Source organism: Cetorhinus maximus, chromosome 1 (assembly GCF_964194155.1).
Source record: "Cetorhinus maximus chromosome 1, sCetMax3.hap1.1, whole genome shotgun sequence".
Lineage (NCBI taxonomy): Eukaryota > Metazoa > Chordata > Chondrichthyes > Lamniformes > Cetorhinidae > Cetorhinus > Cetorhinus maximus.
The window spans coordinates 243,894,112-243,920,948 of NC_135879.1; the positions used below are offsets into that span (position 1 = coordinate 243,894,112).

General features: G+C 46.1%; 1 protein-coding gene across 5 annotated transcripts in view; it reads left to right on the forward strand.

Moving 5' to 3' along the window:
• sfxn5b (sideroflexin 5b) overlaps positions 1–26,837 on the forward strand; it is a 276,386-nt gene that overhangs the window by 177,032 nt on the left and 72,517 nt on the right. For 3 of the 5 annotated variants that reach the window (XR_013578416.1, XR_013578417.1, XM_078554987.1), the window contains one exon: positions 26,185–26,302. The exons of 1 other annotated variant lie outside the window; for it this stretch is intronic. Coding sequence is in view for 2 of the 4 variants with exons in the window: in XM_078554987.1 (XP_078411113.1) it covers positions 26,185–26,302 (118 nt within the window). In the remaining 2 variants the exon portion in view is untranslated. Of the gene's footprint in view, positions 1–14,635; positions 14,806–26,184; positions 26,303–26,837 lie in introns of those variants that run through there. One more of the 5 variants, XM_078555002.1, reaches the window with a different exon arrangement.

Here is a 26,837-nt window from a genome sequence, read left to right on the forward strand (position 1 = left end):
TGCGACAGCTCCATGGCCACTTTTACTTAAAACAAACTCCTTATTTCCATGTTTTCTTTAAACTGAATTCAAATTCTGACGTGGTGGGATTTGAAGTCACATTTCTGTCTTGTTAGTCCAGACCTCTGGATGCAGTAACATAACCACTAGGCTACCATACCCAGTTAACTCTTCCACATTGCACCTTCAAAAAAAGGATTCCCTGGCAGGAAAGCAGGGCAAAAATTACATGGGTGGATTGAGGCCGAGGTGATTCATTTGTGGAGCGCTGTGTTCTGTTACTCAATAGTTGACCAAAGTATTTAGAGCAAGTCTGTCTTTTATGGAAATTATAAAAACTAATTTAAAACATCTTCCGTAGGAAATTCTGAGTTCAGCGGAAGCTATAATAATGAAGTTGTACTTAGTATGTTGGAGGGAATGGGCTCCACAGGCTGAATGAGCTTTTCCCATTCATTATTTGATTTTTTTTAACTTTCTCTTTAAATGTGAACTCACTGAGAGCTGCTATAATAGTGATAAATTTAGACGTCTCCAGCATGTTCTGTGCATCAGACAGCTTTCACTTGCTAATAAACACCTCAACCTGCAGCACGGCTGTTTGTTTAGCTCATGGAAGTGAATTAGAGGCGTAAACGTAAACGTACCTCGCCCACGAAAATACCCTCAGCTAAATGTCATGTTACACTGGCGCACTTCACCCTTTGACACACCACTTGCCAATTTACAACACGGAATCACACGTACAGACTCGCAGTCCCAGTCAAGGGGATTGAGAAAAGTTCACACAGCCAAAAGTATTTACTATGGTGAAGGGTTCACGTGCCAGGGAACACAAGCTTAAAAAGACAAGGAATGTAAGCGCAAGAAAGAAAAAATGTTTCCATGCAAGAGGGAAATTGAGTTGTGGATAAAGTTACCACGGAAGGACATTGGAGCAGCCATTATAAATGGGGTCAGAAGACAGTGACCCTGGATTTCCGCGGAGATTCTCCTGGTGGTTTCTTTTTACCATTTCTCCCACCAGGGTTAAGGCAAGAAATTCAGGACCCATTAGATGCATTTCTGGAGAGGACAGGGATTGAGGAATAAAATGTAAAGGAGGGTAGGTGAGGCTGATCTGCTGTTAGGAGCCTAATGACCATCTTCTGAAGCAAAATAAAATGGCTCTATTTGAATTTCCACTGTAACTGAATGTTTTGTTTGGTAAATCTGACTCTTTCTTTTAATACTTCTGCTGTGCCTCAATGTCAGGCCCCAATTACTGCTGCAATGAAATTTAGTTTCCTATCCACAATTGCCTCAAGTGGTGCTGGGCCTTCCTACTGAAAGCAGTTGGGTACGACTGAGTGGTTTTCTAGACCAGTTTAGAGGTCAGTTAATAATCATGTTGGTGTGGGACTGGAGTCACATATAGGCTCAGGCTGGGTAAGGACAGCAGGTTTCCACCGTATTAGTCATTTGGATTTTCACAACAACCTTACAGGGTTCATGGTCAATTTTACTAATTCCAGATTCGTTTCCAGATTTTAAAAAAACAGAATTCAATTTCTCACACTCTCTCGGGACTACTGGTCCAGTGAAATAACCACAGTGCTACCATACCACAGCTATCATTGTGCTGTCTGTCTGACTGCCTGGCACACACTATGCCTTGGACAAGGCACAACGTTCTCCAGCTAAACATTGACAAGACACAAGCCATTCTCTTTTGGCTCCTGCCAGACACTTCACACGTCAGATGCTGAATGCATTTCTCATCCCAGCTGCTCACTCAGACTGAACTCAGAGCAGCTCAACCTCAATATTTTGCTCAATCTAGAGTTAAGCTTCAAATTTTCTACTCTGTCATTGCCAAACTATTTACTTTCACCTTGGGAATATTACCTGCCCTTATTATACCCCACCTCATACAGCTCCTAGAACTCTCATTCACACCTTTTTAAAGGAGAAAGAAAGGATTTATGTTTCTATAGATTCTTTCACAATCTCAAGATCTTCCAAAGCACTTTACAGCCAATTAAATGCTTTGGAAGTGTTTATTTTTGTCATATAGGAAACCCAGCAGCTCACTTGTGCACAGCAAAATCCCACAAACAGCAATGAGATAAATAACCAGATGATCTGTTTTGGTGATGTTGGTTAAGGGATAAATTCAGCACCTAGTTTCACTCATTCTCCTCCTTTCAGTCTTACCATAAACAACTTACCCAGAAAATCACAATCTATATCCTACCTGAATATCCATTCATTCTGTCTTCGCAGGCCTGTACTGGTTGGCACCCTACCCGCCAATACAATCCGCCTTCTGAGCTTTAAACCCTGAACCCTGCCTCTGCAGTTTTGTACAAGCCTGTGTCCTAGCAAGCACACTCCATTCTTCTGACAGCCCCAACTTAGGTTTCCTCTTTCCAGTCCAACACGGCTGGTAGAGAATCCAGTCACTACACCTTTCCTGCTGTCCCCAAGTTTCAGGAACTCACCCTCTAAACCCTTCTCCCCGACACTGCTTTCACAGACCTCCTCAAAGTGTACTGCTTTGATTTTGTCTTCAGTCAGCTTTCCCAACTTCTGCTTTACTTTCTGCTCCATGTACATTTATCCCTCTGTAAAACAAGCTAGGGCCATTTTCTTTCAAAAGACGCCAACAAAAATTGAAATGAGTTATCATCGTCCTTCTGCTCCTCCTTCCCCTCTCATCATCCTCCCAATGCCTTCATAAGGATAATTCACGTTTCTTATTCTCATCAGCAACCTTTCTCTCCACCACCACCACCACTTTTTCCTCCTGTTCTCGGTTTATCCTCATGCTCCACCATAAAATGGTTACAGCACAGAAGGAGGCCATTTGGCCCATCATGTCCATGCTGGTTCTGTGCAAGAGCAACTAAGCCCCACTCATCGAACCCTTCCCTGTGGCCCTGCAAATGTTTTCTTTTCATGTGCTTATTGAATCCTCTTTTGAAAGCCAAAATTGAATCTGCCTCCACCACACTCTCTGGCAGTGTATTCCAGATCCTAAACACTCGCTGCATAAAAAGGTTTCTCCTCATGTCGCCAGTGGTTCTTTTGCCAATCACTTTGAATCAGTGGGTGGAATTTTCCATCCCCGTAGGTGTCGGGCATCATGGCAGGTGTGAGGGGACAATATGGCGGGAAGGCCAAAAATCGGCTTCACAACATCGTGAAGCCAGTTTGCAAAAGTCTGCTCTGCCCGTCAATGGCGGGCCACCTTTACTGCCACCGCACATCACGAATGTCATTTTAATACATCTGCATATCCTTATAAGCCCTGCCAAATTTACCACCCGCATTGGCGGGAAAACACACCGGTGCAGAACATGTCTTGACAAGCCTAACGTGCAGAAGTCAGGACTTACCATTAGGGCCTTGTTCACATCGCGGACATCCGAGGAGCAAAAGATGCTGGAGCCCGACAGCTACCAGACCCTAGAGGAATACGTGCATCGCATGCTGGGTGGCTGTATATATGAACATGGCTCCACCGCCAAGTTGCTCACGCAAGATGGGAGGTCGCCGCTGGGGGTCTGGTTCGGGACATCAATGTCTTGGCCATGTGCTGATGATCGTGGAGAGGAAGGTGTACCGAGGGGGAGGGGTAAGGTTGGAAGGGGTATCGATGGTATCGGTGGGGATGAGGTTGGTAGCAGGGGAACGATGGTGTCAGGGGGGTTGAGGTTGGGAGGGGTGGAGCGTGTACGGTGGGGGAGGAGGGTGTAATGGGGGAGAATGCGGCAACTGAGGAGCTGGTGTAAGGGGGGGGGTGGAGGAAGGTGTAAGGTCAGGAGTTTGGAGGGGGGAAGGACTTCAGGGGGAAGAGGGAGTTTGGAGGGGAGAAGGAATTCGGAGGGGGGGAAGGAGTGAGGGTAGAGGAAGAAGTAAGGGGGTAGGAAGGAGTAGGGGTAAGAAGCTGTAAGGGGGGCAGGAAGGAGTAAGGGGGAGCAGGAAGGAGTAAGGGAGGATAGGAAGGAGTAAGGGGGCAGGAAGGAGTAAGGGGGGATAGGAAGGAGTAAGGGGGGATAGGAAGGAGTAAGAGGGGATAGGAAGGAGTAAAGGGGGTAGGAAGGAGTAAGGGGGGTAGGAAGGAGTAAGGGGGGTAGGAAGGAGTAAGGGGGGTAGGAAGGAGTAAGGGGGTAGGAAGGAGTAAGGGGGGTAGGAAGGAGTAAGGGGGCGTAGGAAGGAGTAAAGGGGGTAGGAAGGAGTAAGGGGGGTAGGAAGGAGTAAGTGGGGTAGGAAGGAGTAAAGGGGGTAGGAAGGAGTAAGGGGGGTAGGAAGGAGTAAGGGGGGTAGGAAGGAGTAAAGGGGGTAGGAAGGAGTAAGTGGGGTAGGAAGGAGTAAAGGGGGTAGGAAGGAGTAAGGGGGGTAGGAAGGAGTAAGGGGGGTAGGAAGGAGTAAGGTGGGTAGGAAGGAGTAAGGGGGGGGTAGGAAGGAGTAAGGGGGGGTAGGAAGGAGTAAGGGGGTAGGAAGGAGTAAGGGGGTAGGAAGGAGTAAGGGGGATAGGAAGGAGTAAGGGGGGGTAGGAAGGAGTAAGAGGAGGATAGGAAGGAGTAAGAGAGGGGTAGGAAGGAGTAAGGGGGGTAGGATGGAGTAAGAGGGGGATAGGAAGGAGCAAAGGGGGTAGGAAGGAGTAAGAGGGGGGTAGGAAGGAGTAAGAGGGGGGTAGGAAGGAGTAAGTGGGGGGATGACCAGGTGAATGTGCAAGGGAGGTGTCTGTGGAGTTGATGACTGCCTCCTGGGGAGTGAAATGAGGGTGGGCGTGGTAGGAGGCAATGGTGAGAATAAGAGAGGGCAGAGTGAGCTGGTAGGGTGAGAGGATGAGGGTGCGACCGTAGCGGTAGAAGGGATGGCGAGGGTGGTTGTTGGGGACCCAGATGCAGACAGGGACCCTGGGGGATGGGAAAGAGGAGGTCAGAGAGGTCAACGTGGATGGGGGTGGGAATTTCAGGAAGATAGGGAAAATGCACATTCGCCTGGACATCCCAGAAAGAAAAGGGTTCTGGCTGGTAGGTAACGGTAGGGAGGTGGAAGGCATTGCCAAGAGGGGTCAACAGTGATGGGGGAAAGGACATGAGTGACTGGGGGAGGGGAAAGGATGGAGGAGATGAAGACATACTTCATTACAACCATCGTGCAAAAATCAAAGTTGAAAGGAGCCTCATGTTGGGCGGGAACAGGTGCTGCATGGAGGGTGATCGGCGGGTGGGCAGAGATGCAGGTCAGCTCAGATGGACACCTGAAAGAGAACCCCAACAAGCAGCATTCAAAATGTTCAGATGAGTGTGAGGGAGGAAGGACTCATGTGCATGGGGGAGTGCTTACAAGAGGCTCCAAAAGGCCCTGCCACACACATCTCCCTCCAGAAACACTCGTGGGCAGGCTGTGAGCAGGAGGGTAGATGCAGGAGGAGGACTTGGAAAGCTTGTAAACGAAGCTGAAAGACACCATGACACTTTATTCTGTCAATATATTTCTGATTTTGACAAAATTTGTTCACCCATGCAACCGCTTGTGATCAGAATTTCTTAACTCTTCTAGGTGCTGCCCTGACATCTGCAACAGGAGTGGAGACAGCCTGTGAATGGTTGGCTCTGTTGCCTCTGATGACTTCAGTGTGGGTCCTCTGGAGAGCCGGGGCCCCGACTTGCTTTCACTTTCCTCCTGTGGGCCAGCTGCTCCCTCTTCAGTGACAGGGGATGAGGTTGAGGGGGTCACAGGCAAAGGGGACTCGGAGGGAGATCTGAGATTCCTGAGTGGATAACTCCTCCTCCCATTGGGTGCCTGAGGGCTCCAGCCTGACTTCTTGAGGGGAAAGAGCACCTGGAAGGGTGTTGAGGTGCCCCATTTCCCTCTCGTGTTGCTGCTGCAGGATCTCACCCATGACTACTGTGATGGAGTGCAGGTCTGCACATGTCTCCGCGTTCTGCTGTGGTCTCCATGCAGGGTCTCCATGGAGTCTGCCATGCTTCCTATGAAGACCTCGGCATGCGCACATGTGGGCACCATTTCATCAGAGAGCAGGTGGACGCACTCTTCCGATTCACGGGCCACTCTGTTGAGGGTTTCCAACAGCTCTGCGTGATGTTCCCCCGCCTTCTGCTGACTCTCCAGGGTGAGTTGGAAGGCGAAGTCTAGAGGCTCGTCATCTGATCCGGACCTCACAGATGCCTCTTCCCCAGCAGTCCTCCGAGTGCCGGGGAGCTCGGCTGAACCTGCCCCCTACTGCTGTGGACACGTGTCCGAGTGGTGACCACCAGGTTGTGAACCCAAGCCCATCATGGTGTGTGTCTCTGCGCTGGTGGAGGGTGTGGGTAAGCGCTGTGACAGGTTTTCTAGGCTGTTTATTTCCAGCTCTTTAACGGAGGAGGCGTCCTCTTGGCTGGAGATGGGGACATGGATGGAGCTGAGGGACTGGCTGGCTGAGGGTGTCGGTTGCTTGGCAGAGCTCCCTGTGAACCGAAGTAGAGATAATTAGTGCATGGCAGCAGAGTCAAAAGCAGGAGAGAGAGCACTCACAGTTACATTGAGAGAGGGATGATGTGGTGCAGGATCCTCGTGTGGGTGTTCACCGCCGACCTCACCGTCGCCGCAGGCAGGTCCATGTCCTCACCAGTCAGCATGATGGCACGCTCCTCAAAGTGAGTGAGGGGCCTAATGTTGGCCACTTCACCCCCTGGTCTGGAACCTCTGTCTTTGCAATTGTGATCCAGCTTCTCCTACATAAAAATAGATGGCGAGAGAGTGAGCAGGACACTTGGCACTCCATGGAATATTTGTGTAGTGAGAGGAGGGGAAGGGATGAGGATGTGAGCTTCAGAGGATATGAGCCTGATGGAGGTGTGAGGGTGTGTTTGAGAATTTAGTGGTGTTATCCCTTGAGGTATGAGATCCCTGTAGATGTGTGATGGGCTTATTAGTGTGTGAGTTTAGAGTGCTGAGATGGTTGACTTACCCTGATGGCACGGTTGGGATTGTTCATCCTCTTTCTGCACTAGATGGCCGACCTCTTGTGGGCAACGTTGGCACCGACCAAGCTGCACGAACTTGAGCTCCAGCTTTTGGAATTGAGCAGCGGCTGGAGTCACTGTTGTGCATCCATTTGGATAGCATGTTTAGGGAGGTGGTCACACTGCAGGTCAGAAGTGTATAACCAGAGAGGGAATGGGTGACCACCAGGCAGTCTAAGAGAACCAGGCAGGTAGTCCAGGAGTCCCCTGAGTCTATCCTGCTTGCTAATTGTATTCCATTTTGAATGCTGATCAGGGCGATGGTTCCTCAGGGGAGTGTAGGGAGAGCCAAGCCTTTGGCACCACTGGTGAGGGGGAGGAAGAACAATGGAAGGGCAATCATGATAGGTGATTCCATAGTCAGGGGATCAGACAGGCATTTCTGCAGCAGTAAATGTGACTCCAGGATGGTGTGTTCCCTCCATGCTGCCAGGTCAAGGATGTCATGGAGTGGCTGCAGGACATCCTTTGGGGGGAGGGGGATCAGCCAGAAGTTGTGGTCCACATTGGTGCCAATGACATAGGTAGGAAGAGGGTTGAGGTCCTGAAAGCAGATTTCAGGGAGTTAGGAAGGAAATTAAAAAGCAGGGCCTCAAGAGCAGTAATCTCAGGATTACTCCCAGTGCCACGTGCTAGTGAGCATAGGAATAGGAAGTGGCTGGAGAACTGGTGTAGGAGGGAGGGCATCAGATTTCTGAGGCATTGGGACCAGTTCTGAGGCAAGTGGGACCTGTACAAGCTGGACAGGTTACATCTTAACAGGACTGGGACTGATATACTCGCAGGGAGATTTGCTAGTGCTGTTGGGGTGGGTTTAAACTAGCTTGTCAGGGGGGTGGGAACCTGAGGGGTGGCCCAAACTGGAAAGAAGTAAAGTTGGTAACAGGAAGTAGAAGTGAGACTAGAAGGCAGGAGAAACAAAGCAGAGCATTGAGTATGCTTCGAATGCGAAATGACGTCAAAAAGACAAAGTTAAGGGCACTCTACCGGAATGTGCGCAGCATTCGCAATAAGGTAGATGATCTAAAAGCACAAATAGAGGTAAATGGGTACGATATAATTGCCATTACGGAAATGTGGCTGTGCGGTGACCAAGACTGGGAGCTGAATATTCAATGATATTCAACGTTTAGGAAGGACAGACAAGAAGGGAAAGGAAGTGGAGTTACACTGAGAATAAGGGATGGAATCAGTGCATTAGTAAGGGAGGATCTGAGAGCACAGAATCACAGAATTGTTATGGTGTAGAAGGAGGTCATTCGGCCCATCGTGTCTGCACCAGCTCTCTGAGCATTTTAACTTAGTGCCAATCTCCTGCCTTTTTCCTGTAACCCTGCACATTGTTTCTATTTAGATAATCATCCAATTCCGTCTTGAATGCCTCAATTGAACCTGCCTCCACCACACTTCCAGGCAGTGCATTCCAAACCCTAACTATTCGCTGTGAGAAAAAGTTCTTTCTCACCTTGTATTTGCTCCTTTTGCAAAACACTTTATAAAACTGTGCCTTGTGGTTCTCAATGCATTTATGAGCAAGAGCAGTTTCTCCCTATCTACTCTGTCCAGACCCCTCATGATTTTGGAAACTTCTATCAAGTCTCCTCTCAGCCTTCTCTTCTGCAAGGAAAACAGTGCCAACTTCTCCAATCTTTCCTCATAACTGAAGTGTCTCATCACTGGAACCATTCTTGTAAACCTCTTCTGCACTCTCTCCAATGTGTTCACATCCTTCCTATAGTGTGGTGCCCAGAACTATACACAATACTCCAGCTGAGGTCTAACCAGTGTCTTATATAAGTTCATCATAACCTCCCTGCTCTTGTACCCTATGCCCCTATTAATGATATACTGTATGCTTTAGAAACAGCTCTCTTTACCTGCCCTGCCGCCTTTAATGACTTAAGTACACATACGCCTAGGTCTCTCTGCTCTTTCACACCCTTTAGAATAGTACTCTTTATTTTATACAGTTTCCCCATGTTCTTTGTACCAAAATGTATCACCTCACACTTCTCTGCATTGAACTTCATCTGCCACCTATCTGCCCACTCCACCAATGTGCCAATGTCCTTTTGAAGTTCTACACTGTTCCCCTCACAGTTTATAATCCTCCCAAGTTTTGTGTCATCTGCAAACTTTGAAATTGTCCCTTGCACACCAAGGTCTAAATCATTTATATATATCAGGAAAAGCAAGGGTTCCAATACCGACTCCTGGGGAACTCCACCACAAACCTTCTTCCAGCCCGAAAAATACCCATTAACCAACACCCTCTGTTTCCTATCCCTCAGCCAATTTTGTACCCATGTTGCTACTGTCCCTTTTATTCCATGATCTCAAAAAGACAAAGTTACGGGCATTCTACGTGTGCTACGGGTCCTACGTCTCATAAACTAGTCCAGCAACGGTCTGACATAGTTATATTTACTGAATGATGCCTTACAAAAAATGTCCAAGTCTCCTCCATCATCATCATCAGGAGAGCAGGCCCATGAGAGATGGTAGCACAATGAAATGCAATTGGGAGGAAGTGGCCCTGGGAGTCCTCAACATTAACTCCATCCATTCACTCCTGGCATCAGGTCAAAACATGGGACTCCTGCTGATTACCAATGAGCATCCTGCCTCAACTAATGAATCAGTGCTTCTCCATGGTGAACATCACTTGGGAGAAGCATTGATGGCAGCAAGGGAACAGAATGTACTTTTGGTGGCAGTTTCAATGTCCATCATCTAGAGTGGCTAAGTAGCAACATACTGACTGAGCTGGCCATGCCCTGAAGGACATAACTACTAAGCTGGACCTGTGACAGGTGATGAGAGAATCAATGTATGAACGTACGAATTAGGAGTAGTCTACCCAGCCCCTCGAGGCTGCCCTGCCATTTAATAAGATAATGACTGATCTGATTGTAACCTCAACTCTACATTCTCACGTACCCATTATAATCTGTCACCCCCCCCTTGCTTATCTGTCTACCTCTGCCTTAAAAATATTCAAAGACTCTGCTCCCACTGCCTTCTGAGGAAGAGTCCAAACACTCATGACCCTCTGAGAGAAAAACTTTCTCCTATCTCAGTCTTAAATGGGTGACACCTTATTTTTAAAACGACCCCTAGTTCTAGATTCTCCCACAAAAGGAAACATCCTCTTCACATCTACCTTGTCAAGATCCCTCATGATCTTATATGTTTCAGTCAAGTTGCCTCTTACTCTTCTAAGCTTCAGCGGATACAAACCTAGTGTATCTAACCTTTCCTCATAAGACTACCCACCCATTCCAGGTATTAGTCCAGTAAACCTTTTCTGAACTGCTTCCAATCCATTTACATCCTTCCTTAAATACAGAGACCAATATTGTACACAGCCCTCCAGATGTGGCCTCTCCAATGCCCTGTATAACTGAAGCATACTCTCCCTACTTTTATATTCAATTCCCCTCACAATAAACAAAAACATTCTCTTAGCTTTCCTAATTACTTGCTGTACCTGCATACTAATCTTTTACAATTCATGCACTAGGACACTTAGACCCTCTGAATCTCAGAGCTCTGCAATCTCTCACCATTTAGATAATATGCTTCTTTTTTATTTTTCCTGCCAAAATGGACAATTTCACTTTTTCCCTCATCATACCCCATTTGCCAGATCTTGGCCCACTCACCTGACCTATGCATATCCCTTTGTAGCCTCCTTGTGTCCTCTTCACAACTTACTTTCCGACTTATCTTTCTGTCTTCAGCCAATTTGGCAACCGTATCTTCAGTCCCTTCATCCAAGTTGTTTATATAAATTGTGTAAAGTTGAGGCCCCAGCACAGATCCCTATGGCACACCACTCATTACATCTTGCCAGCCAGAAAAAGATACTCTTATGCCTACCCTCTATTTCCTAATAGCTAGCTAACTTTCTATCCATGCCAATATGTTACCCCCTACACTATGAGCCTTTACTTTTTGCAGTACCCTTTGATGTGGCACCTTATCAAATGCCTTCTGGAAATCTAAATACAGTACATCCACCAGTTCGCCTTTATCCACAGCATCTCATCCTCCTCCTGAGGTCCTCATAATCATTGATGCCTGTCCTCAGCTAATTCGATTCATTCCACATGATACCAAGATATGGCTGAAGGCACTGAATACAGCAATGCCTATGGGCCCTAACAACATCCTGGTAATAGTACCGAAGACTTGTGCACCAGAACCAGCCACGATCTTAGCTATTTGAGTACAGCTGCAACACTGGCATCTATTACCTGACTGTGAAAAATTGCCCAGATATGTCCTGTCCACAAGACGCAGGACAATCAGCAGTAATCAGTGGAAGATGTCATCAACAGCATTAACTCACCAATAGTCTGCTTACTAATGCTCAGCTTGGGTTCCACCAGTACCAGTCGGGTCAAGACCTCATTGGAGTCTTGATCCAAACATGGATAGAAGAGCTGAATTCGAGAGGTGAAGTATGAGTCCCTGCCCTTGACATCAAGGCAGTATTTGGCCCAGCGTGGCATCAAGGAGCCCTAGTAAAATTGAAGGCCAGGATTCTTCGAATGGTGGGTTTTCCTGGACTGCTACATAAAGAGTCGGTGGAGAACACATCGTTGCGGATACTGGCTGCTCTGCAACCATATAACGATGTGTCAACTGGCTGGAGATGGGACTGGCACCTCTCACTCAGGGGGAAATCCCACCTCTCTAGTCCCGATAGTGCCGGAAGCTGCAGTGGACAGGACTGGGCCTACCATCGGACCCCAAAATCTAAGTTCCAGAGTCCAGGACCAGGTAATTGTAGGGATCTTAGGGTAGGGATGGAAGGTGAGGCCCAGGAGGGTGGTGGGCAGAGTAGGAGGATGGGGATGGGTGGTGGGGAGGGGGGGGTGGATGGGAGGGGGGGTGGTTGGTAGAGAGCCCAAGGTGGAGGGAGCACCCGTGGGGTAGAGCCAGTCCTTGTGGGGGTTTTTGTGATATTTTCAAAGGAGGCGCCACCCCTTCTCACTCGAGGCCTGGGCAAGGTCACTTTCTGGGCTTACCCCCTACCTCTGAACTCCTTCCGCTGGCCTGAAAATTGAGGCCCAGTGGGAAACAGCCCTTAACTGGTCATCAATTGGTCACTTAAGGGCCTCAGTTGGGGTAAGGGCAGGCGGCCGGGTTCAACCTTGCCCACCCCACCGTAAAATTGCAGAGAGGTTGGGGCTCCACCCCCACCCTGCCAGCAGGGAAATGCATTGCCCATAGGGAATCAGGGGACAAGTTCTCCACTGGTTGGAGTCATATTTAACACAAAGGACAATGGTTACACTTGTTGAAGGCCAATCATCTCAGGCCTAGGACATCGCTACAGTGGTTCTTCAGGGCAGTTCCTAGGTGCAATCATCTTACACAAGATTCAATAGGATGTACAACACAGAAACAGGCCATTTGACCTGGCCCTCCATGCTGGCGTTTATGCTCCACTCGAGCCTCTTTTCTCATCTAAACCTACCATCGTAACCATCTATTCCCTTCTCCCTCATTATCCTTAAATGCAGCTGTACTATTCTCTTCAAACACTCCCTGTGGGAGCGAGTTGCACATTCTTAACACATTTTGGGTAAAGAAGTTTCTTTTGAATCCACTATTGGATTTCTTCAGCTGCTTCATCAATGACCTTCCCTCCACCATAAGGTCAGAAATGGGAATGTTCGCTGATGATGTCCCAGTGTTTCCCAATGGAAAAACTCAGCAGGTGTGGCAGCATCCATGGAGAGAGAAATAGAGTTAATATTTTGAGTCCAATATGACTTCTTCTTCGGAACCAAAGTCTCACTATAGTCTCTGTTTTAAAAGTTTCAGTTCGGGTTTCCAGCTGTTGGATTCAAAATTATTATTTGATATTAAGCATGTTTTCATGACAAAAGCGTCCATTCAGCAGTGTGTTCCATGTTGAACCATGGGCTGAAATCTATTAGACGAGGAGGCAGCATGACATTAGCACAGCCGGGCACAGAGTGACCGCACATCATGACACCCGCACCTCAAAATGGGCCTTGACAACATTTTTTCCCATGCTTCCTTGACAAGCACTAACTTCGCTCACCTGGATAAACCAAAATTCACCCAAAGAAAGAAATTAATATTTTTTTAAAAAGAACTAAAAAGAAATTACAATCCAGGTGCTACAACAGAAGGTGCATTCACTAATCTGATAACTCATATAAGGTTGCACAGCCAAAACTGTGCCTGTTTTGGAAACATGAATCTTTTCAAGTGGAACAGATTAAAATATTGAGAGTTTTTCTTTTTATAGTAATGAACATGTTTATTGATGCAACTGTTTACAGTGATAACATACCCAAGCTGGCATGGTCACGCTAAAGACTCATTAGCTAAGCCGGGTTTGAGGTAATGAGCTCCATAATGACTTGTTAAACAGTCATTTGTTTATTTCAAATTGACCTCATTCAAATAATTGCAAAAAGGTGGTGCTCCACAAGGATCTGGGCTGGGACCATTGTTCATGTTTACATTAGTAATTTGGACTCCGGAATCGAAAGTACAATTTCAAAATTGCGAATGAGAGGTGTCAGCTGTGGCTCAGTTCATAGCACCCTCGCCTTTGAATCAGAGGGTTGTGGGTTCATGTCCCACTCCCGGAAACCAAGAACTGTGATTGTACTCGAAAGAGTTGCAATCTGTGACTGTTGATAACTCGAAAGAGTTTCAAAATTGCGAACGACATTAAATTGGTAGGGTGTAGATCATAAAGAGGAGTGTGACAAAATGTAGGCAGAGATTAATAAAGTTGCAGAATGGAATGCAAAATTGGAACATTAAGTTTGATACAGCTAAACATGAGGTAGTACATTTTGGTAAGAAGAATAAGGAGGTCACATACTCCTTGGAAATTGCGTCTAAATGAGGTAGCAAAAGGATTTAAGAGCTCAAGTACTTAAATCACTAAAAATAGCAATGCAGGTTAATAAGGCCATAGAAGAGTAAGCAAATCAATGGGATTCACTTCTAAAGGGATAGAATTGAAGAGAAGTTATGTTAAGTTTGTGTAGACTCTTAGTTAGACCACACTTGGAGGACTGTGAACAGTTCTGATGTCCATTTTATATTCCTTGTCTATTTTGTCCTCTGCAAATCTCACAGTTCACTAGGTTGAGTTCCATTTGTCGTTTTTCTGCCCATTGATACCTTCCTGCAGTCCACAGCTTTCTTCCTCATTATTAACCACACACCCAATTTTTGCATCATCTACAAACTGCTTATCTAAAATATTGATACATACCATGACTAGCAAGGGACCCCCCTGTACTGAATCCTGCACAACCTGACTGGAAATAGCTTCCCAGTCGCAAAAGCAACCGTCAACCATAACCCTTTGCTCCTGCCACTCAAGCTAATTTTGGATCCAATTTGCCGCTCTCCCTTGGATACGAGATTCTTTTACTTTTCTGACCAGTCTTCCATGTGGGACCTTGCCAAAAGTCTTGCTAAAATCTATGTAGACTATATTAAACACTCTATCTTCATTGTTGCCTTTTTGATAAATTCAATCAAGTTAGTCAGACACAGTCTTCCCTTAATAAATCCAGATTGACTGTCCTTGATTAATCCAGGAGGACAGCCAAAGGACATATGCCAAAGTCATCAGAGAAAGAAGCACCAAACATTGCACATGCTGTCTCTACCACTACTGTGGATGTCAGGGCAGCACCTAGAAGAAATGTTAAGCCTAGAAGAGTTAAGAATTTCTGATCACAAGTGGTTGCACGGGTGAACACATTTTGTCACTATATAACATGAAAATATATTGCTTTCACTGAATAATGTGTAATGGTGTCTTTCAGCTTCATTTACAGGTTTCGCGAGTCGACCTCTGCATCCCCCCCCCCCCCCCCCTCAGTAGCAGTTCAGCTACATGCAGCCAGAGCACGAGTGATTCTGGAGGGAGAAGTGTGTGTGTGGCAGGGCTTTTTGGAGCCTCATGCAAGCACTCTCCAACGCACGCAGACCCTTCTTCCATCACACTCATCTCAATGTACCGAGCATTTTGAATGCTGCGTGCTGGTGTTCTCTTTCAGTTGTCCATCTGAGCTGACCTGCATCTCCACCCACCCACTGACCACACTCCCAGGCAGCACCTGTGCCCATCGAAAACGGGGCCCCCTCACTTTCGATTTCTACAGCCATGGTAGTTGTTAAGTTTCTTCTCAGCTCCCCCATCCTTTCCCCTCCCCCAGTCACCCATCTCCTTTCCCGCATCACTGTTGACCATCCCCTGGCATCACCTTCCACCGCCCCACTGTCATCTACCAACCAGAACCCTTTTTATAGGATGTCCAGGTGACCATGCACTTCCCCTACCTTCCTGTGAATCCCACCCCCATTCCACATTGACCACCCCAGCCTCTTCCTTCCCACCCCCGGAGTCCCTGTCTGCCTCCGAGACCCCACCACCCACCCTCGCCATCCCTTCTACTGCTTCTGTCGCACCCTCAGCCTCTCACCCTTCCGGCTCACTCTGCCCTCTCTCTTATACTCACTATTCCCTCCTACCACGCCCACCCTCAGTTCACTCCCCAGGAGGCAGTCACTGACTCGACAGACGCTCACTTGCACATTCACTTGGACATCCCCAACCCCCCGCCATGGACTCCTTCCTCCCCCCAGACTCCTTTCCCGCCCCTCCTGGACTCCTTTACTGCCCCCTGGATTCCTTTACACCACCCCCACCCAAGTCCTTCCCTCCCCCTCCAAAGTCTTTCCTCCCTCCGAACTCCTTCGTTTACGTCTTCCTCCTCCCTCCCCTGATGTCGCTTTCTCCCCCATTATACCTTCCTCCCTCCATACTCCAACCCCCCTCCCAACCTCACCCCTGCTGACACCATCATTCCCCCGCTCTCAACCTCACACCCTCCCCCCCCGGTACACCTTGCCCCTCCCAGTCAAACCTAGACCTTGTTCTCCCATTCAACCCCACCCCCCCCCACCAATCCCCTGGTACAACTTGATGGTCCCGAAGTGGACCCAGACATCAATGGAGAACTCCCACTTTCCATGAGCTGCTTTGCGGCAGGGCCTTGTCCATAAAAATCCAGCATGCGATGCACATGTTCCTCCAGGGTCCGGTAGCTATAGGGCGCCAGCATCTTCTGCTCCTTGGAAGTATGCTATGTGAGCAAGGCCATAATGCTAAGTCCCAATTTCTGCACATCACACTTATCCAGGCGCTTTCTGGGCCAGCGTGTTTTCCCGCCAGCGTGGGCAGTAAATTTGACGTGGGGGCATGATTCCGAAGAGCAGGCAAGATGATGAATGGAAATACATTGAAATTAAGTTCCCGATAGTGGGAAAGGCTGCCTGCCATTGACAGGCAGAGCGGACGATCGCAAACTGCTTTCACAACAGCGTAAAATTGATTTTTGGCCTTCTTGCCATATTGTCCGCTCACTCCTGCCATGATGCTCGATGTCAATGGGGGCAGAAAATTCCGGCCTTTGTGTCCTCCTCATTACTTGTTTTCCTTTCTATCTTTGTACAGTCAGCGACTTTGGCTACAGGACACTCAGTCCCTTCATCCAAGTCATTAATATAGATGGCAAATAGTTGATGCCCTAGCAATGATGCCCTTATCAAATGTCTTTTGGGAATCCAAATACACTACGTCAATAGTTCCCTTTTATCCACCCTGCTCGGTACATCCTCCAAGAACACCGTTAAAATTGTCAAACACAATTTCTCTTTCACAAAATTGTGTTGACTCTGCCTGATTGTAATATTCTAAATATCCTGCTGGGAGAACATTTAGGAGACAGCGATCATTGTATTGTACGTTTTAGGATGATGATAGAAAAGGACTATAGGCAATCCAGAGTAAGAATAATTAACTGGTCAAGAGCCGACTTTGATGGAGAAAGCATGGAGCTGGGCCAGATAGACCGAAGCGAAAGATTGACAGGAAAAACTGTAGCTCAACAATGGGCTACCTCCAAAAAAGAATTAGTTCAGGCAGTCAAGGTATATTCCATCGAAATGGCAAGGTAGGCCAAACAAATCTAGAGCACCCTGGATGAAAAAGGAGATAGAAATTAAGATAAAGAAGAAGAAGTGTGTTTATGATAGGTGTCAGGTAGAAAATACAATTGAGAACCAAGAGGAATACAGAAGGTTCAGAGGGGATGTGAAAAAGCATATTAGGGAAGCGAGAAAGGATTATGAGATAAGACTGGCAGCCAACAGAAAGGGGAATCCCAACATCTTCTACAGGCATATAAATAGTAAAACGGTGATAAAATAAGGGGTGGTAGGGCTGATTAGGGACCTAAAAGGCACTTTACACATGGACAAAGGGGCTATGGCTGAGGTATTAGATGAATACTTTGCATCCGTCTTTATCAAGGAGATAGATGCGACCGAGGCCATGGTGACAGACGAGGAAACTTTGTCAGTAGAAGGGTTCAAAATTGATAAGGAGGAAGTGTTGAATAGACTGTTGGTACATAAAGTTGACAAGGCAACAAGACCAGACAAGATGCATCCAAGGATATTGATGGAAGTGAGAGAAGAAATTGCAGGGGTACTGGCCATAATTTTTCAGCCTTCCCTAGACTCAGGGGAGGTGACAGAGGACTGGAGAATTGCCCTTGTTAAAAAAGGTTGTAAGGATAAGACCAGTAATTACAGACCAGTCAGTTTAACTTCAGTGGTGGTAAGATTCTAGAAACAATTATTCGGGATAGAATTAGTAGTCACATGGAAAAATATGGTTTGATAAGGAAGAGCCAGCATAGATTTCTAAAGGGGAAATCGTGTTTAACTGACTTGCTGGAATTTTTTGAAGAGGTAACAGAAAAGGGTAATGCTGTGGATGTGGTGTACATGGACTTTCAAAAGGCATTTGATACAGTGCCACACAACAGACTTGTGAGAAAAGTTATTGCTCATGGAATAAAAAGGACAGTAGCAACGTGGATACAAAATTGGCTGAAAAATAGGAAGCAGAGAATAATGGTTAATAGATATTTTTTGGGCCGAAGTGGAGTTCCCCAGTGGTCGGTATTGTGACCCTTGCTTTTCCTGATATATATTAATGATCTTGGTGTGCAGGGGACAATTTCAAAGTTTGTGGATGATACAAAGCTTGGGAGTGTTGTGAACTGTGAGGACAGTGTGGAACCTCAAGACAATATAGACAAGTTAGTGGAGTGGGCAGATAGGTAGCAGATGAAGTTCAATGCGGAAAAGTGTGAGATTATGCATTTTGGTAGGAAGAACATGGACAGACAATATAAAATAAGGGGTGAAATTTTGAAGGGGGTGCAGGAGCAGAAAGAGCTGGGTGTATATTTGCATAGATCATTGAAGGTGGCAGGCCAGGTGGAGAGAGCAGTTAATAAAGCGTATAGTATCCTGGGCTTTATTAATAGGGGCATAGAGTACAAGAGCAGGGAGGTTATGCTGAATTTATATAAGACACTCGTTAGACCTCAGCTGGAATATTGTGTACAGTTCTAGGCACCATATTATAGGAAGGATGTGAACACATTGGAGAGAGTGCAGAAGAGATTTACAAGAATGGTTCCAGGGATAAGAAACTTCAGCTATGAGGATAGATTGGAGAGGTTGGGATTGTTCTCTTTGGAGAGAAGAAGGCTGAGAGGAGATTTGACAGAGATGTTCAAAATCATGAGGGGGCTGGACAGAGTAGACAGGGAGAAGCTGTTCCCACTCGTAAAAGGATCAAGAACGAGAGGGCACAGGTTTAAAGTGATTAGCAAAAGAAGCAAGTGTGATGTGAGAAAAAACTTTTTCACATAACGAGTAGTTAGGGTTTGGAATGCACTGCCTGGAAGTGTGGTGGAAGCAAGTTCAATCGAGGCATTCAAGAAGGCATTGGATGATTATTGAATAGAAACAATGTGCAGGGGTGCAGGGAAAAGGCAGGGCAATGGCTCTAGGTCATAATGCTCATTTGGAAAGCCGGTGCAGACATGATGGACCGAATGGCCTCCTTCTGTGCCGTTAAAATTCTGTGATTCTGTGATCTACTCGATTTTTTTGACGATCCATTTGGCAATTTTCACGACTGCCTCAGTCTTTCCCTTTGACTGGGAATAGTGTGGAGATGATGTACAGTGCTGAATTGCCCATCGTTTATAAAGTGCCTGAATTCTTCACACGTGAGCTAAGGGCCATTGTTGCTAATCAAGATATCAGGAATGCCATCACAATTGAATTGAAAGTGTGCTTTCAGGCATTCTATAATCTTGCTCGTGGTGGTTGATGTCAGCTTGTCTAATCCCTAATAGTCTGAATCGTAATAATGCTAACGAGATAAGCAGTTCCAAAGAGAGTGAAGAGGTCTATTCCAAGCATTATCTATGGTCTGTCTGGAATGTCATGAGTCATGAGTGGCTCTTTAGCTTACTGAGCTTGATGTTCATGCAAGCACTGTACTGACTGATATGGTCTTTGATCTCATTGCTCATATTTGGCCAGTACAGCACTTCTCTTGCCTTCTTCAGAATAGACTTGATTCCTTGATGGTTTGCATGGTGCCCTTCAGCATCTCTTTCCTCATTTCCTTAGTGATGATGACTCTAGTTCCTTTGTACAAGATGTCATCTTGGGCAATCACTTTATCGCTGTATGCCCAATACTCTCTTATAACAGTAGGTGTGTCTTGATGGTTTCCGTCCATCCTTTCATCACTACTTCCTGCAGCACCCGGAGAGTTGCATCTCATTGCGTAGTTTGCTTGATCTGAGCAAGATGCTTGTCTGGCATATTCAGTGTCTCTGCTGGGTTGATGAGTTCTGGAGCAGGTCATGCTGTTGTTTCTCATTGGATCTGGAAGATTTCACACTCTACACTAACATCAGCAACCTTTATCAAAGGCAGTGCAGTGCTTGACAGCATGTCGGCGATGTACATCCACTTGCCCTGTTTGTACTTCACTTTGAAAATGATATCTCTACAAACAAAGTAACACTCTTTGCGGACACTTTGGAACAAATAGAAGTGGTTTCGGAAAGATGCTTTGAAGTGGCTTGTGGTCAGAATCCACCGTCACTTTGTCTCTCCCAAACAGGTACTGATTAAAATGCTCACAAGCAAAGGCAATAGCCAGTCACCTCTTTCTCAATCTGTGCATAGCGTCATTCAGTTTGCATTGTTGCTCTGGATGCAAATGCAACTGGTTGTCCTTGCTGCATGAGGCTTGTTCCAAGTCCTGTCTCGCTGGCATCACACTGCAGGGTGATCTCATCGTTAACATCGTACCTCAGCACTGGCGTTGTCATTACTCGTTTGATGCGAGAGAAAGTTGCTTCTTGTTCTGTGCCCCAATACCATTGAACATCCTTTGCAGTGTGCTTGCCTAGAGGTTCACACTCTGGTGACAAATTGGCAAGAACACTTCTAGGTAGTTCACAAATCCAACAAATTGTTGCACCACCTTCACATCTGTTGGTTCCTACATCTCATCTACAACTCTCACATTATCAGGATCAGGGTGAACTCATTTCACTGTCAGTACATGACCTATGTACTTGACTTCAGCCATCTTCATTTGTAGTTTCTTCTTATTCAGCTTCACGTTCATCTAGCAAGCTCTCTGTAGCAGTCTCACCAGATTCTGATCATGGTCTGCGATGGCTCCTTCCATCATATCTCCACAGCTATAGGTTAGCACATAATTCATGATCACTTCCACTCCTGGAAGATCATTGACTATCTTGTGCTGTCGGCATTGATGCTCTTCTGGAGCAGTGCATGCACAACCATCTGTACCTCCCAAATGGCGCCCAGAACATAGTCAGGAAAGTGCTACTTTCATCCAACTTCACTTGCCAGTATTGATCCTTTGCATCTAGGGTAGTAAGTACTTTTGCCTTGGCAAGTTGTGGTAAAATTTCTTCGATGGTTGGAATGCGGTAGTGAGATCTCTTCAAAGGCTTATTGAGGTCCTTTGGATCTATGGACACTCTCAGCTTTCCAGGTTGTTTCACTGCCACCATGCTGCTAATCCAGTCTGTAGGATTGTCACTTTTTTGATTATCCCCATCTCTTCAAAGCGCCTCTACCTTGTCTTTCAGGCTGGACTTGAGAATAGCTGAAAATCTCCTTGGAAGATGCTGAGTCGGTTGCAAACTCTCATCTACTTCAAGATGATATTCAGCAGGAAGACATTCAAGACCCATAAAAACATCTTTGTAATTTTTTAGGATTTGTTCAGCATGGCTTTGTGCCATGCAAAACCAGCCTCTGATCAACTGGCAGCTCTCTGGGGTGAGACTTCCTGCTCGTGAGGGGTGGAAATGCTGCCTCCAGCCTCTTAATGGCCATGGCTGCGGGGCAGCCGGTGTTCCCCACAGCGGGCTCCCCCGCCTCCCTGACCTTTTAGTCGGGTGTGGGAGGGGGTGAATGTGGAATCCTGCACCTCGTATAATCAGCCCTTGTCATGGTTCGCATAAGCAGAACATCACAGATAATGCAACATGACTATCTGACAAGTACTACTGCTCATCAGAGAATCTCGTCAACAGCACATACTCAGAATATTGATCCATACGTGTGTTCTTGACCACCATGCTGAAGCCGACTCTTACCAAAACAAAACCAGAATTACCTGGAAAAACTCAGCAGGTCTGGCAGCATCGGCGGAGAAGAAAAGAGTTGACGTTTCGAGTCCACATGACCCTTCAGCAGAACTCCGCCGATGCTGCCAGACCTGCTGAGTTTTTCCAGGTAATTCTGGTTTTGTTTTGGATTTCCATCATCCGCAGTAGTTTTTTGTTTTTGTTTCCGACTCTTACCAATGTTGACAGCCATGAGACAAGGAAATACTATTTGGAATTTGATGTGAATCCATTTCTACTTAGTAAAACACACTTCCAATTAGAGTGGGAAATTGTATGCACTAATTAGTAGCTTAATTGTGGCTGAGCACCCTTAATTAGGACCTTATGATGACTGGTTTGTGACCTGGCCTGAGAATAAAACTTGCAGGGAGTTCACACCTCATTTTTCTATCAATCATTAGAGTACTTCAAATTGGTTTTGGCAGAGTAGCAATTAAAAGGCTTCTTTTTCTGTCTCTCAGTAATTTAACAAGATTTTTTTGGCCCTTACATTTCTAATTTTCTTCCTTCCTCCTGAAGGTCCCTGACTATTACTGGGGTTACGAGAAGGCACATGGTGTGCAGGCAGGCTACTGAATCATAGCAGCAGGCCATTCAGCCCCTTGTCCCTATCAGATAGGAAGAGGAAGAGGCCATTCAACCCCTCAAGCCTGTTATACAGAAACAAGAGGAGGCCATTGAGTCCGTAGAATCACTGAATGACAGAATTTTCATTGACAGCTGCATCTGCGCCAGGCAGGTCAGTGAGGATGAGGGCAAGTATGTTTTTCCCTCTTGTTGGTTCCCTCACCACCTGCCACAGACCCAGTATAGCAGCTATGTCCTTTAGTACTCGGCCAGCTCACTCTGTCATGGTGCTACCGAGCCACTCTCGGTGATGGACTTTGAAGTCCCCCACCCTGAGTACATTCTGCGCCCTTGCCACCCTCAGTGCTTCCTCCAAGTGATGTTCAACATGGAGGAGCACTGATTCATCAGCCGAGAGAGGGCAGTATGTGGTAATCAGCAGAAAGTTTCCTTCCCCATGTCTGACCTGATGCTATGAGACTTCATGGGGTCTGGAGTTGATGTCGAGGACTCCCAGGGCAGCTCCCTTCCGACTGTATACCACTGTGCCGCCACCTCTTCTGGGTCTATCCTGTCGGTGGGACAGGACATACCCAGGGATGGTGATGGTGGTGTCTGGGACATTATCTGTAAGATATGATTCCGTGAGGATGACTGTGTCAGGCTGTTGCTTGACTCGTCTGTAAGATGGCTCTTCCAATTTTGGCACAAGCCCCCTGATGTTAGTAAGGAGGACTTTGCAGGGTCGACAGGGCTGAGTTTGCCATTGTTTTTTCCAGTGCCTAGGTCGATGCCAGGTCGCCCGTCCAGTTTCATTCCTTTTCGTAGACTTTGAAGTGGTTTGATGCAACTGAGTGTCTTGCTGGGCCATTTCAGAGGGCATTTAAGAATCAACCACATTGCTGTGGGGCTGCAGTCACATGTAGGCCAGACCAGGTAAGGACGGCAGATTTCCTTCCCTGAAGGACATTCGTGAACCAGATGGGTTTTTACGACAATCAACAATGACTTCATGGTCACTATTAATGTGAATAGCTTTTTAATCGCAGATTTCTTTCAACTGAATTTCAAATCCACCAGCTGCAATGGTGCGATTCAGACCCATGACCCCAGAGCATTAGTTTGGCCTCTGGGTTACTTGTCCGGTGACATTACCACTACGCATGCCTGCGCAGAAATCTTTAATCTATGTCTCATGAATCCCAAATAAAGAATCATCTGTTGATTTCAGTGTTAAGACCAACAGTCTCAAAGTACTTTTAAGGGTGTCCCAATTGGCCTGGGAACACTGTAAAGAGAGTTTACCTTGTAAGTAAACTCCCATATCAGGGGTTCGTGGTGGGAAATGTGGAACAAGCTTTCAAGTGTGTCTAATTTATGCAAATGTATTGATTTACACCTGGCCTGAGAGTATGTGGTAAAACAGTGCAGAGGGAGCTCTACTCTGTATCTAGCCCATGCTGTACTTGCCCTGGGAGTGTTTGATGGGACAGTGTAGAGGGAGCTTTACTCTGTATCTAACCCCGTGCTGTACCTGTCCTGGGAGTGTTTGATGGGGACAGTGTAGAGGGAGCTTTACTCTGTATCTAACCCCGTGCTGTACCTGTCCTGGGAGTGCTTGATGGGGACAGTGTAGAGGGAGCTTTACTCTGTATCTAACCCCGTGCTGTACCTGTCCTGGGAGTGTTTGATGGGGACAGTGTAAAGGGAGCTTTACTCTGTATCTAACCCTGTGCTGTACCTGTCCTGGGAGTGTTTGATGGGGACAGTGTAGAGGGAGCTTTACTCTGTATCTAACCCCGTGCTGTACCTGCCCTGGGAGTGTTTAATGGGACAGTGTACAGAGATGTTTTCTTTGAAGTTAGGAATAGAATCATGGGGGGTAGCTGTGAAAGGGGCTGCTATCTGTTGGAAGCAGTGATTGCTGAAGCTCTGAAGGAACTTATTTTAGATAATTGATATGGACAATATATTACACAGCAGATCTCCCATGCCGTTACTCATAATAACATAAATAGGTACTAATCCGATTTCCTCTTGAACATCACACTTGTCAGGCAGCGCATTCCTGATCCTCACCACTCACTGCATGAAAAGATTTTTCCTCTTGTCGCCATTGCTTGTATTACCAATCACCTTAGATCTGTGCCCTCTTGTTCTCGATCCTTTCGCCAGTGGAAACAGTTTCTCTATATCAACTCTCTGCAGACCCCTCATGATTTTGATTACCTCTATCAAACCTCCTCTCAATCTTCTCTTTTCCAAGGAACGCAGTCCCAACTTCTCCAGTCTATCAAGGTAACTGAAGTTCCACATCCCTGGGGCCTTTCTTGTGAATCTTTTCTGCATTCTCTCTCACGCTCTCAGATCCTAAAATGTGGCACCCAGAACTGGACACAATACTCCAGTTGAAGGCAAACCAGTGTTCTATACAAATTTAACATAACTTCCTCGCTTTTGTCCCCAATGCTTCTATTGATAAAGCCTCGGATGCTGTATGCTTTATTAATCACCCAATCAACTTGTCCTGCCAGCTACAATGATTTATGCACATATACCCCCTAGGTCCCTTTGCTCCTTTACCCCCTTTAGAATTGTACCCTTCATTTTGTATTTTCTCTCTGTGTTCCTTCAGCCAAAATGAATCACTTCACACTTCTCTGCATTAAATTCCATGTTCTACTTGTCCACCCATTCCACCAACTTGTCTCTGTCCTTTTGAAGTTCTTCAATGTCCTCCTCACAATTCATAATAATTCCAAGCTTGATGTCGTGTGAAAATTTTGAAATTGTGCCCTGTACACCAAGGCCTAGGTCATTAATATATCTCAGGAAAAGCTGGAGTGCTTCGATGAAGGAACCGATGTACAGTAGCTAAATTTGTTGATGACACAAAGATAGGTAGGAGGGTAAGTTGTGAAGGCGACATAGGGAGTCTGCAAAGGGATATAGATAGGTTAAGTGAGTGGGGAAAAAATCTGGCAGATGGAGTATAATGTGGGGAAATGTGAACTTGTCCACTTTGGCATGAAGAATAGAAAAGCAGTATACTATTTAAATAGAGATAGATTGCAGAACTCGGCGGTACAGAGGGACCTGGGTGTCCTGATACATGAATCACAAAATGTTAGTGTGCAAGTACAGCAATTGATTAGGAAGGCAAATAGTTGGTGTTTATTACAAGGGGAATGGAATATAAAAGGAGGGAAGTTTTACTGCAGCTGTACAGAGCATTGCTGAGACCACATCTGGAATACTGTGCACAGTTTTTATCTTCTTATTTGAGAAAAGAGATAATTGCTTTAAAAGGAGTTCATAGAAGCTTCACTTGACTCATTCCCAAGATGAGAAACTTCTCTTATGAAGAACAGATTGGCCCTATACCCTATATTGGAGTTTAAAGAATGAGAGGTGATCTTATTGAAATAGATAAGATCCTTAGGGAATTCGCTATGGTAGATACCAGGAGGATGTTCCCACTTGTGGGAGAGGCTAGAACCAAGGGACACAGTTTAAGAATAAGAGGTCTACCATTTAAGACGGAGATGAGGACAATTTCTTTCTTAAAGGGTTGTTGGTATGTGGAATTCTCTCGCCCAGAAAGCAGTGGAGGCTGCGTCGTTGAATTTATTCAAGGCAGAGTTAGACAGATTTGTGATAGATAATGGAGTCAAGGGTTATACGGAGTAGACAGTAAAGTGGAGCTGAGACCACAATCAGATCAGCCATGATATTGAATGGTGGAGCATTCTCAAAGGGCCAGATGGCCTACTCCTAAGTCCAATGTTTCCTGGCGAATTTATTGTTGAGGGCAATTCACTTGGGTGAGCTGATACTTCATCAAAAGTTTGTGCCACAGGAGACAACAAGACAAAGTTAGAGAAAATAGACAACGTCCATATTTAAACAGTTGAGGGTGACAAAAATGGTACTTATCTGTCTATCTTTCTGCACAGAACATGGATACTTAAAGCACGTCCAAGGCTGACTCTTCCTTTGCATAGCCTCGTATGCCTGGCAGCATTTGGATTAGCACTGCCTGTCGCCATCAGCCTCTTCCCACAGATGTCAGAGGTCAGTAAATATAAACAAGGGAGGTATCTAATTTTTTCTGAAATATAATGCAGGTAGCTACCCTGTCATGTGAATGCATAGCGGGAGCTTTACTCTATATCTGACCAGTGCTTTATCTGTGCTGGGAGTGTTTGGTGGGAAAGTGTAGAAGGAGCTCTACTCTAAATCTAACCTGTACTGTACCTGTCTTGGCAGTGTTTGATGGGACACTGTTGTCAATATTAATGGCAATTATTTTGTTAAGGTTTAATGTCAAGTACATTGTTAAGGTTTAATGACAGTTAAATTGTTAAACATGTACAGCTATAAATGGGGATAGCTAGGTCACTGGTGCAGGGTAGGAGTGTTGACTCTATACAAAGTTAATAAACTCTCTTGCTGCAAGCAAAGACTCTCTGTCTCAGTTTTGACTTCACCAACTGGCTTGGATCTGTGCAATAAGTGTAGAGGGAGCTTTACTCTGTATCTAACCCGTGCTGTACCTGCCCTGGGATTGTTTGATGTGGACAGTGTAGAGGGAGCTTTACTCTGTATC